The 13,881-nt window shown below is 48.2% G+C and overlaps 1 protein-coding gene across 1 annotated transcript in view; it reads left to right on the top strand.

The window, feature by feature from the left end:
- Jing (AE binding protein 2 jing) overlaps positions 1 to 10,553 on the top strand; it is a 115,648-nt gene extending 105,095 nt beyond the window's left edge. Inside the window, exons 2-9 of the mRNA XM_076763337.1 lie at positions 4,433 to 4,832; positions 4,945 to 5,267; positions 5,560 to 6,025; positions 7,245 to 7,424; positions 8,367 to 8,508; positions 8,594 to 8,724; positions 8,870 to 8,937; positions 9,004 to 10,553. Coding sequence (XP_076619452.1) covers positions 4,433 to 4,832; positions 4,945 to 5,267; positions 5,560 to 6,025; positions 7,245 to 7,424; positions 8,367 to 8,508; positions 8,594 to 8,724; positions 8,870 to 8,937; positions 9,004 to 9,181 — 1,888 coding nt within the window. The 3' untranslated portion in view covers positions 9,182 to 10,553. The remainder of the gene's footprint in view (positions 1 to 4,432; positions 4,833 to 4,944; positions 5,268 to 5,559; positions 6,026 to 7,244; positions 7,425 to 8,366; positions 8,509 to 8,593; positions 8,725 to 8,869; positions 8,938 to 9,003) is intronic.
- The last annotated feature ends 3,328 nt before the right edge of the window (positions 10,554 to 13,881 follow it).

Here is a 13,881-nt window from a genome sequence, read left to right as displayed (position 1 = left end):
GGCCAGAATTTCTGCCGATGCCTGAAACTTCTTGGAAATTTCAGGGATTCCGAGAAGTTTCAGGGTCGCCGGTAAGTTTCAGGGATCCGGGAATTTTCTGGAATTTTTAGAAATGACGTCATTTCTATTTGGGGAGGGGAAGAGGGGTAAAAAATGATGAGAATAGATAGAATTCTTTGAAATTATATCATTTAGTGCCATAGATTTACATTATACAAAACTTTAATACATATAAACATATTATATTATATTGCATCGTGTCAGCAACGGTCAGCAGTGGTCAGCGATGGTCAGCTGACGTCGGGAGATATTGGCAGAGGCCAGCTTAGGTCGGGAGATGCTGGCAGAGGTCAGCAGAGGGTGGCAGTAGCCAGTAGTAATCCTTGTACGTTGCCAGAAATATAAGCGGTGGTCAGCAGTGGTCAGCAGCGGTCGGCAGAGGCCAACGGAGGCCAGTAGAGGCATGCAGAGGCAAGTAGAGTCCAGCAGGGGCAAGCAGTAGCAAGTTGTAATCGTTATATGTTGTCAGAAGTATCAGGAGTGGTCAGTAGTGGTCAGCAGAGTCCAACGGAGGCAGGCAGAAGTCAGTAGTAATCATTATACGTTGTCAGAAGTAACAGGAGTGGTCAGTAGCGGTCAGCAGAGGTTGGAAGAGACTAACAGTAGCCAGTCGTAATCATTATAGGTTGTCAGGAATTCCAGGAGTGGTCAGCAGCGGTCAGCAGAGGCCACTATGAGACCTGTTGACGGGAGGTCGGATATTAGTTGTTCAAGAGCGAGAAGGGAAGTGTGAGCCTTTCTCTCTGGACTCTCACGAGGCGGTCCGAAATTACTTCGGACAACTTCGGAGAATCGAGAAAGAGGGCATGCGTCATTTTGCCTTTGTCGGGTTTCCGAAACTCCACGAGCTCACGTACGCGTGATCTGACATAGTGTGTGAGAGCACCTTCGGTGCCTTTCTGGCATCTCTGGATGGAATCGTGCGGAGATCGTCCAAGCTTTGGTGCACCTCCGAGAGGAGGAGCCACCTGCAAGGACAATACGATCGACGCGATCCGCAGGAACTTGGCCTCCCGATCCTATCGCCTATAGATCCCTCGATCGGACACGCACGCGATCCGATTCGCGTGGAAAAATCGACCCAACGTCAATTATTTTCCACCTTCGCCCTTTCCAAGGATATGGAAACGTCCTTTTCAGAATTCCTTGTAGGATCGCTTACCGCGATTTCTTTTTTATTATTTACGAACGTAACAATAATTTCCAGTATTCCAAACCACGAGTCGTTGGAAAAAAAGGAACTGGGGACATTTCGTTTGAACTTCTGTTGAACGCACGTACGGTAGTGCTCCGATTATAGACGCGTTTCTGTCTCCGTAGTAGTCACGGAGTCGTCCCCATTCCTTGGAACTGCTTCGGTCGAGCAAGCCGTCGCACTTTTTATTATACTTTGCTGACGTATGGCACCGTCAGCGTCAGCGAACAGTCGAACGTCGACGTTCTTTCCGTCTCGTGCGAGCTTATTGTTTCTCGCTCTCTAAACAGCGAGCAAAGCAAAAACAAGATAACGTCTGCACTTCACAGAACACCTCTACTTCCCCCGCTAGTTGACGCGACGCGCTCCAGTCATGCTACGCTATGTATGCACCTAATTTAAACACGAAACAACGATTCGTATTTATCTCCGACATTGAAACTTTTCAATTTTTCGTCACTTTCGATACCTCGACGGTACAGAGTGCATAGCTAAAAATAAAAACTAAAACTGTGACCCGATTTGAGCCAGGATTTTTCGAATGGGGGGTTCACGCGTTACGTCGGAGGACGCGATTTCGAGCGGAAAGGGGCAATTTGGGGGTACCAGGTAGAAGAGATCGTAGCGACGGTCTGACGGTCGAACGGGGCCTCCCGCGGGCCCGAAGAGATTCGAGAATCGATAAAAAGAGGAATTTCATGGCACGATGACCGTCATTCAGCCAGCCGGAGGGTTTAATGAACGGGCGAGTGCGTCTCTCCTTCTCCTGGCCGAGGTCCGCCGGTGTTTCTCGGTCGACGGAGTGCGTCGTTGCGTAAACGCAGTGTCGGAAGGGAATCGTAACGTGGAAAGGTCAGTGTCTTTCTTTCTCTGATGACGTCGGAAGGCCGGCACGAATACGCCTCCGAAAATATCCTCGGCCGCGAAAACCATCGAGATACGCCGATCGAACGCGACGACGTCCTCCTTTCCGCTGCTCTTCTTTACTCGCCCCCTCGAACCCGCGATCGCGAATTTACGAACCCGAGTCTTTCGAGATTTTCACGCGTCGATAGTTCCGTGCACGCCACATTGTTCGATTCTAAAATAAAACACGAAACGCGTAATTTTTCTTACGCTCCACGCTTTCGTTAGATCGTTGCTCGTTTTGCTATTCTCTTTCCTTTTTGGTCGAGCAATTTCAAATTAACCTTTCGCACTCCGGGCGGTCTCGCGCAGTTCCTTCGGCTTCTCGCGTGCCTATCTCACCCCATGCAACATACGGTTAGGCTTACTACATTTATTTCTCGACAGCTACTACAGATATCTCCTTGAACGTTTCGCGGGTTATTTCACGGCGAGACTTCCGTTAATCGCCATCTTCGAAACGATTTAAATCCCTCTTGGTCATTTTTTTGAGCTTCGATTTAACCGCGCGACACCCTGTATATCTCGAATGCCCCTCGCTCCCAAATACAGCGTGCACCATGATAAAATTTAATAACTTCGGAACGAGGGAAAGAAGAAGCATATGCAGCAAGTTGCTTCGTTATTAGGATTCGTTCGAATCGATAGTCGAAAGTCGCGGCCGCGTGGATTATTGCAAACGAAGCTGCAGCGCCAAGCAAGCGTTTTACTGGCGGATGTAAAGAAATGCAACGACGGAAGCGCGAATTCAGTCCCGGCGTTGCACCGACGCGTGAACCTCGTTCCAGATGGTATTTTTCTTTTGTCGATACGCGTTTTTCGCAACAGGGTTTCGCGTAACGCGGCTGTGTTTTCCGTTTCGCGAGCTGATCAGGAATTCGCGCGTGTTCCTTTGCCGCGTGCGCTGCCAGGAATCGATACTCTCGTCCCTCTGGAACGGAACCGAACCCGCCTTGCTTCGGGAAAATTTCATTGTTTCGAATCCACTTCGAGGCTTCCCTGGCGCGAGATAATTTTTAGTCGATCAACGGACGCTTCGTTCCATCAGTGAGAGCGTTTACACGATTTATAGTCAACTTTAAAAAAATGTTTACGGAGTATGCCAAGGATCCTTCTATTTCTAGCACGGTGTAACGACTAATTTGGTGCTTAGAACAAGCAACGAACAACCTGACGCATTGTATTCAGCGGTGATCTAATATCCCCATTCGTTTGCGTTTTGTATTCGCTCGTGCTGTCGAATATTGAATGCTCCAGCAATTTGTATGCGACGTCGAATACCGAATACATTAATTTGTATTCGGTATCTGATTAGCAAAGAATACTTTGTTTCGCTGACGAGTAAAAAAGTACATCGCTGTTTCAGATCGAGTGCATATGGAACTCGTGTCGTGTTCACTATAAATAACACTGTTAAACCGAGTTCTCGTCTGGATAAAAATTCCTCGATCACAAATAAATCGTTATACGCTGGTTCTGTTCTGCTGCCTATTATTCGAACAAACAATGGAGAAGTTGTATTTTCAGACGAAGTACAAATTAATAAAGTATTCGAGATGCATAACACGTGTTTGGTTGCCCGTTTGTAGGCCTGTATCTTTCTGGGAAACGGACGGGGGCGGTGATGGACGAGCAGGCGGCGTCGTTTCGAGAAAGTCGCGGGTTTCGGGACGGCGTTAATTCTCCTCGTTCTCGTAATCTTTCCCTTTCTGGTTCTCCTTTTCCTACGGTTCGCGCAACTTGCAAATCACCGAAACGCCGAGGACGAACGAGCCCGACGGCTCGTGCCACTGGCGAGCTTCCGAAACGACGGGCCAATTGCCAATGTCTGACCCTTGAATTAGGTTTACGCTGCTGGCAACGCCATTACTCGGTAACCGTCCAATTTCCCCGTGGCCGTTTCCGTCCTTCGCGACCGGTTCGTTCCAGGTCTACGGTCCTTCGCGATTCCTGGATCGCTGGTTTCGAGAAAACCCAAAGAGCCAGCTTCCACGGTTGTTCTTATCGCCCATCGGGGTCGAAGGTCATTGGAACGCGGTGTGCTTCGTTCGTTTCTCCGCAAAGACTTTCACGCTTGAAGCTCTTTAGAAATGGGTAAACAAACCTTTGATTTTAAAGGAACCTTCAAACAATGGAACGACGTCTGCTATGATTCTGATATGCAAATGTACCCCTGCCCCGACTATGCTTCTCGAGTACCTCGACTATATTCTTTGCGTGAAATGCGTACCATGATCGAGGGTGACCCTAACGAGTATCGTTGATTTTCAGTGGCGTGGCAGTGTCCTGCGGAGAGTGCAGCAGCAGCGGTACCAGCGACATCACGGAGCCGGGATCCCCGTGCAGCACGAGCAGCGACGAGGGGGTAGCGATTCGCGGCGCTTCCGCCAGCCCACTTCCGTCCTTACCCAAGCTGGTGCCGTCCCCGCAGATCGGTACCAGGCCCCAGTGGCCCTGGACCCCGCCTCTGGCAGCCACCGCCTGCTCGACCTACAAGAGACTCAGAGGCGAGCCCGAGGCTGGCGCCTTACCGAGGTCCGGGGCCGCGGATCCAACTTTCAGAGGTACCACCAAGTCCAACACCAAGCCTAACGTCGGTCAACATCATCACGAGTCTCAAGGGAAGATCACGGAGTACTTCAAGACTCAGATCAAACCGCAACAACCCAAGGTAAACCTACCCTCGAACGACCTGGTCTCGCCAGTTAGATCCGCGAACAATGATCGCGTATATTTTAAGCTTAGAATCGAATGTTGCGAACGCGTGGAACGTTTGTCGACAGATCAAGAAGAACAGCGAGACGATGTCGGTGTTGGTCGCGAAGAGCTCGTCAGAATTTAGGAGGCCGCCCACGGTGCAGAGGAACAAGGGAGGGTTGGCCAAGTATTTAGGGACGGTATCGACGAACGGTCGTAACGCAACGAACAACGACTGGGAAGTGCGGACGTTGACGATGTCGCCGCCGCCGACGAAGAAACCGCCATCGGTAATCGTACCGAGGACCAATGGTAAGATGGACAAGAAGTTAACCAAGCCAGTGCCCAGTTTGCCGATCTCGAACGATGTGCTGAAGAACATATCGAGCTGCAAAATCTCATCTATCAGGTAGGTGATCGCGCCCGGCAAGGTATGCCGAGCGCGAAACTTTAACCCTCTGTTCGTCCAGATCGTTGCGAATTCCAATACATGCCCGTAACCATCGACACTGCGTCTGTCGAGGTAGGCTACACAACCTATATCTCGTTTCTCAAATTAATAAGTGATCACGAAATGAATACCAATATTCCTTTTTTTGTAGTTATATTGCTATTTGTCACGAGATACATGGCAGCAAGGGATGAAGTACGGCCCCGGTTACCCGGAGGCCGACACTCTAATCGTTTCTACTGTCGTGTAGGTTGACGTCGGAAACGATCCCTAATGCAAAGAACGCCTCGCCGGTTTCCTCGCCGCCGCCAGCTTTGACCAGCGAGGCGGTGCCTCTCGATTTTAAGGGATGCATACCCTCGAAACCGCACGTGAACGAGAACAACAACCTGACGAATGGCTGCGGGAACATCCTGGGCTCGTTGAGGTCCAGCCAGGACCCTCTGTCGAGGCTGTCCGTGCCGAGCAACGCCGAGACCAAGGAGACGAGGGTCAGCCCCGCGGACGAGGACGACGTCGAGGAAGAGGAGGAGGACTCGAGGAGCAGCGAGTCCAAGCCACCGCTGTCGCCGATACTCTCGGCCCCGACCACCATACGATTTCCAGCCCGAGAACCGGAGAAGGACAGGCAGCAGGCCACCGACAGCGGAGTCTGTCGGTGGGACAAGTGCGAGGAAAGCTTCGAATCCAGCGGTGGACTTTTGGAACACTTACAGGTGCGAATATCGAAGTTTGGAAAATTTCTCGTCCGTGCAAGCTGCGCGTTTCAACGTCGTCCGGGTGTACAAATAAAGTCATAAACCAGACGAAGGTACACGAAACGGAGCCCATAATTCTTGGCCGGTGGACAAGTATACTGTTCATCCCTATCGCGTCTGCTCGACCCATAAAAATATTACGCGCTGAACACGGCTCCGGGTTAAACGTTTCCTTTTCGATGAATTTCTTACGCCGGTTTTTCCCGACTGTTTCCCCCCGCGCGTTGACGTTTGTACGTTTATGTAATGGTACATGGGTTTACAGGACGCGATGGGTGTCTCGAACAAACAGGCAAGCAGCAGGATGCTCTTATCGGAGCGATCGCTTCCACGTAATACGAGCGTACTGGAATTAATGAGGTTCGCGTATCGAGTTTCGTAGTTTTTTGTTACATTGTTGCTGTTCCTGCAGGATACCAAATACGTGTCGGGGTCTCATTTTTGTCGGTTTCTTTTCGGTTTTGTTGCCCGAACGATGTTGCGACACCGTGGCTACCGCGTACGCGAGGAATACGGTTTCTTCGCCTGGCGTCGACCGACATTTTACCACCTTATCGATCCTGACGTCCACCGGAAAATTAAATCATCGATTAGATAGATTTCGCCAGGAAGAATCGTAATGTGCGTTCTCGGTCGCGAATCGGGTTGCGTCACGCGCGATTATCCTAACATCCTGCATCGAATTGTTGTGCAAGCATCCGGAATCTCGCTGAGAGTTGGACCATGCTGCTAGAGACGAGATATACGAGTAGACCTTACACCTTATGGACACTTTCGTGGCCCGATCTAAGGTGCAGAAATTTTTCGGCGAAATTGAAAAATTTCAAATCGTTCTAAAAAAATTATTTTTGGTTGCAGGGGTCAATTACAATCATTTTTGGTCAACAGACATACCCCCGAAATCCTACTCAGTTTCGAGAAAAAAATTTCATAAATCTGACCATAAATGAAATTTCTGTAATGGGGTTCTAGTGCTCCAGAAAAATGGGTCGAAAAAATCCATTGCATGTAAGGTCTACTCGTATACCTCGTCTGTGATGCTACCTTTCTTTTTGAAACTATTCACTCTTAAGGTTAAGGTTTCAAACGGTGGACAGTGGATTTTCACGGATTGGACGATTTAGTTAATAGATGGAGGAACGAACGAACAATTCAAACGAATAAAACTTGTTTTCAGACGGCGCACATCAACACGCAAACGGGCGGCGACAATTTCGTCTGCCAGTGGCAAGGGTGCAAAGTGCAAGGGAGAAGTTCTTGTTCGCGTAGATGGTTGGAGCGGCACGTCCTGTCCCACGGCGGCAACAAACCGTTCCGGTGCATCGTGGATGGCTGCGGCAACAGGTTCAGCTCTCAGGTATTGAGTTGTATCAGTGATCATGATACCTACGGTGTGTAGCAACCGTTACTGTGCGCGAAAGTATAACGGTTGTTCACGCAAATGTCGACAGAGAACGTTTAGGCACACGTCTCTCGCGCGAAGTTAGTGACACTGTTCGGTATAGCGTTCACTAAAAGATGTCGTTATATTCTCCCAAGGAGCCCACTGACATTTCCTCCTGACGAGAATCGAACAATAACATGAACTAATTACACATTTTTTCCTTTCATTAAGCCGTGGAACACCATCAGACGTCCCAGACGTCTCGATGTTATTTTAAATATTATTCACCCGATGTCCCCGACGTTGGGTAACGTATTTAACGTTTAAACGAGGGATTACGCACCGATTCTGTCGATATTAGCCTTTGGATCGTACAGTATCGGTGTATCGAAACCACGAGAAAAGTCATCCGACGCCGAGGTCTTCGTAGCGCTAATTTTCTGCCTTTATTCGGGTACGAGGTCGATTGCTTGTTAAACTCCGCGTAGTCCCTTGGGTTTTCGTCCTTAGAGAATAAGTGGATTCGTGCCGGTCAAGATCCAAATAGCGAAGTTCTCTCTTCAGCCGTTCAGTCACCTGATCCTCTGAATATGGTTCTTCGCGTTTGCGAGAAATGTTTTTCGTCTTAACCGTGGTCGCGTGGTCGAAACGAACAACCTGTCTGTCTGTCCGTGTGTATCTTCAAAGCTGAGCATTTTCCAGGAACAGCTGTAAAGATCCAAGGTCGTTTCTTCTCTTCTCTTCTCTTTTTCCTTTCACGATCGATGCACTTTGCCCTCGTTATCAACGGAATTCGACTCGTCGTCGTCGTAGTTTTTGTCTCGACGGTTCTCGGATTTGCACTTTCGATCGAAAGCATGCTTTCCCTGGAAGATGCTGAAGTTCGGGGTCCTAACGGTGCGATCGTCTTTTTAGACTGCTCTGGAGAGGCACGTGAACGGACATTTCAATCAACCGGAGACGAGCAACAACAACGCTAGACGGAGTTGCGAGAGCGGCGGAAAGTTGGTCAGAAGGAACGGCAAACGGCTCAGATACAGGCGACAACCCTGGTCGGGTAAGTCCTCCTCCCTCGAGATTCATTTTCATTCGCCCACGCAGCTTTGTTTCATATTTTCATATCGCTGTTTCGTTCCTTGCAGCGAGACTTTTCGACTACTTCGACACGGGAGTGATGGAAGGTCTCCAGCACAGATTGCTCCAACTGGCAAAGTCGAGGACGCAAGGTCGTCTCGCCGAGACACCGGGAAACTCGATCGCCCTAACTAGTCAAGTAAGTTTGAACTAATATTCTGGGATAGGAAATACCGACCGAGCAAAGTTACCGCACAGACGCATACTGCTTTCCAGACATTCGAGTCTCTGAAATTTCTTTTTCTCGCCGACAACAACGAATCAAAATACGCGTTTGTTTGCAGGTATTAGCTCGAAGAGTGGAAATGGACGGGAAGGCTAAGGTTCTGTTGCGGTGGCACCCTGCGGATATGTAAGTACTCGACGACTGTCTGGTGATTAGTTGGTCCCGGAACTGTAATACCGTATGTTCTAACAGCAAGCCGGACGAGTGGGTACTCGAGTCCGAAGTACGAAGCACGGAGAACGTGGAGATACGTAAAGTGTCGGCCAGTAACCCGGAAGAGGTGAGTGTGGCACTTTATGCCGCCGTGAGCGGCGGCACGCCGCCATTGACGCGGGTTAAGCAGCGCCGAAAACCGACGAAGAACTCGTGATAATGTCGATCACGGTGATCGAGGACAAGCGCGACGAAGCAGCAACGACTAAGCCAGAGAACGAAATAAGGACGAGTCCTGTATCAGGACGATTGTGCTTCCTGGTCTGTGTAGAAAGGAGCCTGGCGAGAGAACCAGAACCTGAACGTGTCCAGAGGAATACCGGAGTAAGACGTGTGATGTCCGCACGATGGAAGGAGCGAACGTTCCGAGCAGAATCGAACGTCTAAGAACCCGAGAGTATCGTTCGAGAACGAAATAGAACACGGACGATCGGACGAGTCCGTGACAGGAGCTTACGTTTACGGATAAGAACGCGAATAAGGAGGGACAAACAACGGACAAACATTAAAGATGTAGCAAAGAGTTCACGAGATGAGAAAAGAAATAGTACAGTCTAATTTATTTAGCCTAAAATCCATCGGCCGTTAGGTAAATATATAGTAGTCGTGGATAGCGATGAAATGATATTCTTGTTGCCTATCGATACCAAATTTTCGAAACGTTTGGGGTTGTTTCCTGCCACGAGTGCCTGTTGACAACGACGACACTCGTCGGACTCGGAAGAGCTAGGCTTGGGCCTCAAAAGTGCCTCACCGTGGATGCGTTTTATATCGTTGACTGTCGTGCAAGACCAATCGTATAGACGGCGGAGTTGAATTAAAAATGGGGGAAAAATATAAAAAAAAGTAAAAAAAAAAAAAAATAATAAAGAAGAAATCAATGACGCGAGACGACGACGGGGATTTTACGTAGGAATACTCGACGCGTTGAGCGGAAGAATAATAAAACGTGAGAGAATCGAACAAAAACTGTTTAAACGTTAGTTAACGACTGTAAGGAGATAATCACTCTGGTGGCCTTAGGAATCAATTAATATCTAGCAACGGCCCCTTGGCGCTTCCGGGCCCTGTTTTAGTATCCCGTGACAGAAGCCAGAAGAAAAGGGGTGGAGAAGGGAGACGTGAAACGCGCGGACTTCTTCGACACACCCTCGACCCTCGACCAACTTTCAGAAGGAGATGTATCTACCTCTATTTTCAGCTCGGTAGAAATTCGTGTTGGCCGTTGTCGTACGACAGAGCAGGAGGAGGAGGTGGGAAGAGGCAGATAAAAAGAGGAGGAACAAGAAGAGGAACGAAAACAAGGGGGCGTGCGCGCGTGGGTAGCGTCCGATAACGAAATCACGTCCAAAAAGAAGAAGGAAACGAAGAACTGTGGCCAGGGTACGCGAAAGTGTATCGACGAGAAGAGCGAACGCGAGGACGGTTAACCCGCAATAGAGAAGACATTGTCGGACGACTCGTACGCCAACGAGATTTCTATCGAGATTTATCCGTTTTTCGAGAAAAGAACAATGTAAAAAGAAAAATGTGGAGTTAAAGCGAAGGGAAGCCCTCGATGCCCGAGGCACGCTCGAGAAGGGAAGAATCGCGCGAAGCTCAGCGTTCGAGCTTGCCTCGTCTGTGCCCGAGGCGCGTTTCGATAGTCGCCTATTTTTATCTTTCCGCCGAGTTACGTGCAGCATTTCGATGCGAGCCTGTCGCTGCGTAACGAATCAACATCGACCGTTTCTTTCCATTCGCCACTCTCGTATCCTACGAGAGCATCGCCAGGAATCTCCAGATCGTTTTTTAAACCTTCCACGACGAACAGTCGATTCGGTCGTGTCGCCAAGTTACCGAGAGCATCGACACAGCGCCCGTATCCGCGCGTCTTCTCGGTTCCGAGTATCCGCGTCGTCTCAACGTTGATCCGCGCGGGGGAGGAACGCGCCGGAAACCGTCAGCAAGAGTTCGCGCGCGCGCGCGACCTACGGAAGACGCGACGAAAACGAGCACAAGTTGAACCACTAGTCGGAGATGCCTGCGTGTAAAATCCAACGTACACGTTCGAAGACATAGCGGATCATTAAACCTGACATTCGGCAGCGAGAGCGATCGCGCATCGTGCTGTACGATTCGTAGACGAAGAGCTGTTACTCTGAATAGGGGACAAAACACGATGGCTGTGTTACATTTTCCACGGAGTTACTAAGGGGTTGGGGGGTTGGGGGGGGAATTGGGGAGGGTGGGGGGACGAGAGTATATTGACACACGAGCAGCGGACGAAGAGACGAAGAGGATGAGACTCGCGCTAGAAGACGGAGTGTGTCGGATCGCTATTTTCATAGATGGGTAGATACGCCGAGATCGTAGAAATATATTTCTCGCATCGCGGAAATTTCTGACATCGTGGAATGTGATTGCGCACGTGTACACATACCTATATATGTAGCGGATAAAGAAACAAAAAAAAAAAAACAGAATACTTGTAAATTAAGAGGAGCAAAGTGGGAGAGTTGGAAAACCGTGTCGATGACGTGTTGTGTAGCTGGAGCTGGAACGGGGTTGCAGCAGGCAGGGGGGTTGGGGTGGATCGATAATATGTACAGAAAAAAAAAAATAAATGATATAGGGTTTAATAGCGTATACGCAGCGGCATACACCACCGAGAGTACGGACACACACGGACGGAAACACGTCTACACACACCAGCTAAGAAACACTGCCAATACGATTGTAATTAAGAACTCTAGGCTAATTGATCGATTAATTATTCTTACTATTATTATTACGATTAAACGTGTAATCCGATAGATCTCTAGTTGCCGCGGATGTATGAGAAAGAGCGTGTCTCGTTTGCTCCGGTCGCGCGAGCACGCTGATTTACTTTGTAAAACCATCGACGATTAAAATAAAACCCAATTGCGACGTGTTCGTGCGCGGCTGCGACGAAGTGGCGATCACGGGGGTGTACATAGTTAGTCGAAATTATCGATAGATCGCCCGATTGGTACGGGCAGCCTATCCCGGGGGATCAGCCTATCAGCTTGCGACTTCAAGCGAAGAGGATACGTGTGTTTTTTTTTTTTTTTTCTTAAATCCGGGACTCATTTGTTTCGAGCGTCTCGCGCTCGGGAAGAACGATCGCGCAGAGAACGCGCGCGCAGGAGAGAAGAGCGATCGACGCGAAACGGAAAGAAAAGGAACGCGTCACTGCCAAAAAATCGCGCACTGCTGGCCGTCGTTTAATGATCGCGGTAGCTGCACACACACCTTAGAGCCTTATTTCCGTTGCGCTTTTGCGCGCGCACGCTTCTATATTACTGATTTCGAGAAGCGTGGATCGTTCTTCTTCGCGCGTTACTCGCGCGATCCCTGCGATCGTTCTTACATCGATCATCTCTCTGCGAGCGTGTACCAAGAGCGCGCCTATCACTATACGTCAACGGACGCGAACCAAGGCACTGCCATTCAAACATAACAGAGGACAAATGTGAAAAAGACATGTATATATAGACAGGGTGTTTACAAAGAACAGGTACAGACTTTGCACACTCGTAGATCTCGTTCAGAGGAACGGATGTTTCTTTAACACTTTGCGGTCGATCGGAGTACGACCGATACTGCCTCTTTAACTGTGGTTTTTCCTACGAATTTAACATTTTATTTAGGAACTAGTATTAAGGTAACGACGCTTCAAGTTGCTCTAATGTACAATTTGTGTGTTTCTTTTTTACGAATTATAAAAACGTTAGATTCGAACGTTGTGTCCATCTTCTTCGAAGACCGATTCTAAAAAGCTGTATTCAGCTCGAAACGAAAACTCGTACGTTATGTGTTCATATTGTGTTCATGTTAAACATTGTTAAAAGTGACGAGTACTCTTGTTGTCTTATTCTACGGTACGTTAAAATAGATTTTAGAGTTTTTAAATGTTGTTTCAAATTAAATATAGTTTGCTTTCGCGTAAAGCTATTCGAAACGAGTTTCAAACATGTGTGCGTTTGCATTCGGCACAGTGACGATCAGTTTCCTTTTTGAAACGAATGTCGCGGTTTAAGCGAGCTACTGGATATCGTGAACAGAACGCTATCTAAAAACAGCGCTGCAGTGCCCGTCGACCGATCGCAAAGTGTTAACGAACATACGGAGGAAAGTTACCATTTCAGATACGTTCAATTTTATTTAGTTAAGTTAACTATCACAGTTCCTGCCTCGTTAACTTATACTTATTCCTACCGCTTAACTGAATCTAACTCGGTTTCGCTGTAAACTCACTTGTAAAATCGTTTACGATGAAAGAACCTTAACGCTTGTAAAATTGTAAATAACGCTACTGTCTTTAGAAACGCTGTAAAATAACAAGGACGCCCGTTGAACTCTTCAATATTTTTACTTTCGCGCTATAATTTGAACCAATGTCGAGGAGGTCTCTAGACATGGAAAATCATCGTATGGCGGTCAGCGCTTTAAACCACGCGAGATGTAAAGAAATATCACCGCTTTGTCACAAAATAAAATTCGGTAGAACCCTCGATAGTTGCAAAACTCGTGTATGCGTTGAAATTCATGTAAATATCAAAGTAGCCAATTCAATAAGAAGGATTTCCACTCACATTACGTATCCTTATTGTCCGTGACCCATGGGTAGACGGTTCCTTCTAATAAACGATCTGCTCCAGTCGCGAACCAGACTCGTAAAGATTCTACAGCATTTCCGAAACGTTGGTTCGTCGATCCTTTTGATTTCTTCGACGAGTTCTACAGGTCTGTAAAGCTTGTACCTATAATTTATGAACACCGTGTGTATATATATAGATATATATGTATATGTATAGCTATATCTATGTATACGCGCATCATCCCACCGTTGAA

This window comes from Colletes latitarsis, chromosome 4 (genome assembly GCF_051014445.1).
Source record: "Colletes latitarsis isolate SP2378_abdomen chromosome 4, iyColLati1, whole genome shotgun sequence".
Taxonomy (NCBI): Eukaryota; Metazoa; Arthropoda; class Insecta; order Hymenoptera; family Colletidae; genus Colletes; species Colletes latitarsis.
This window is presented reverse-complemented; position numbering and strand designations above follow the sequence as displayed.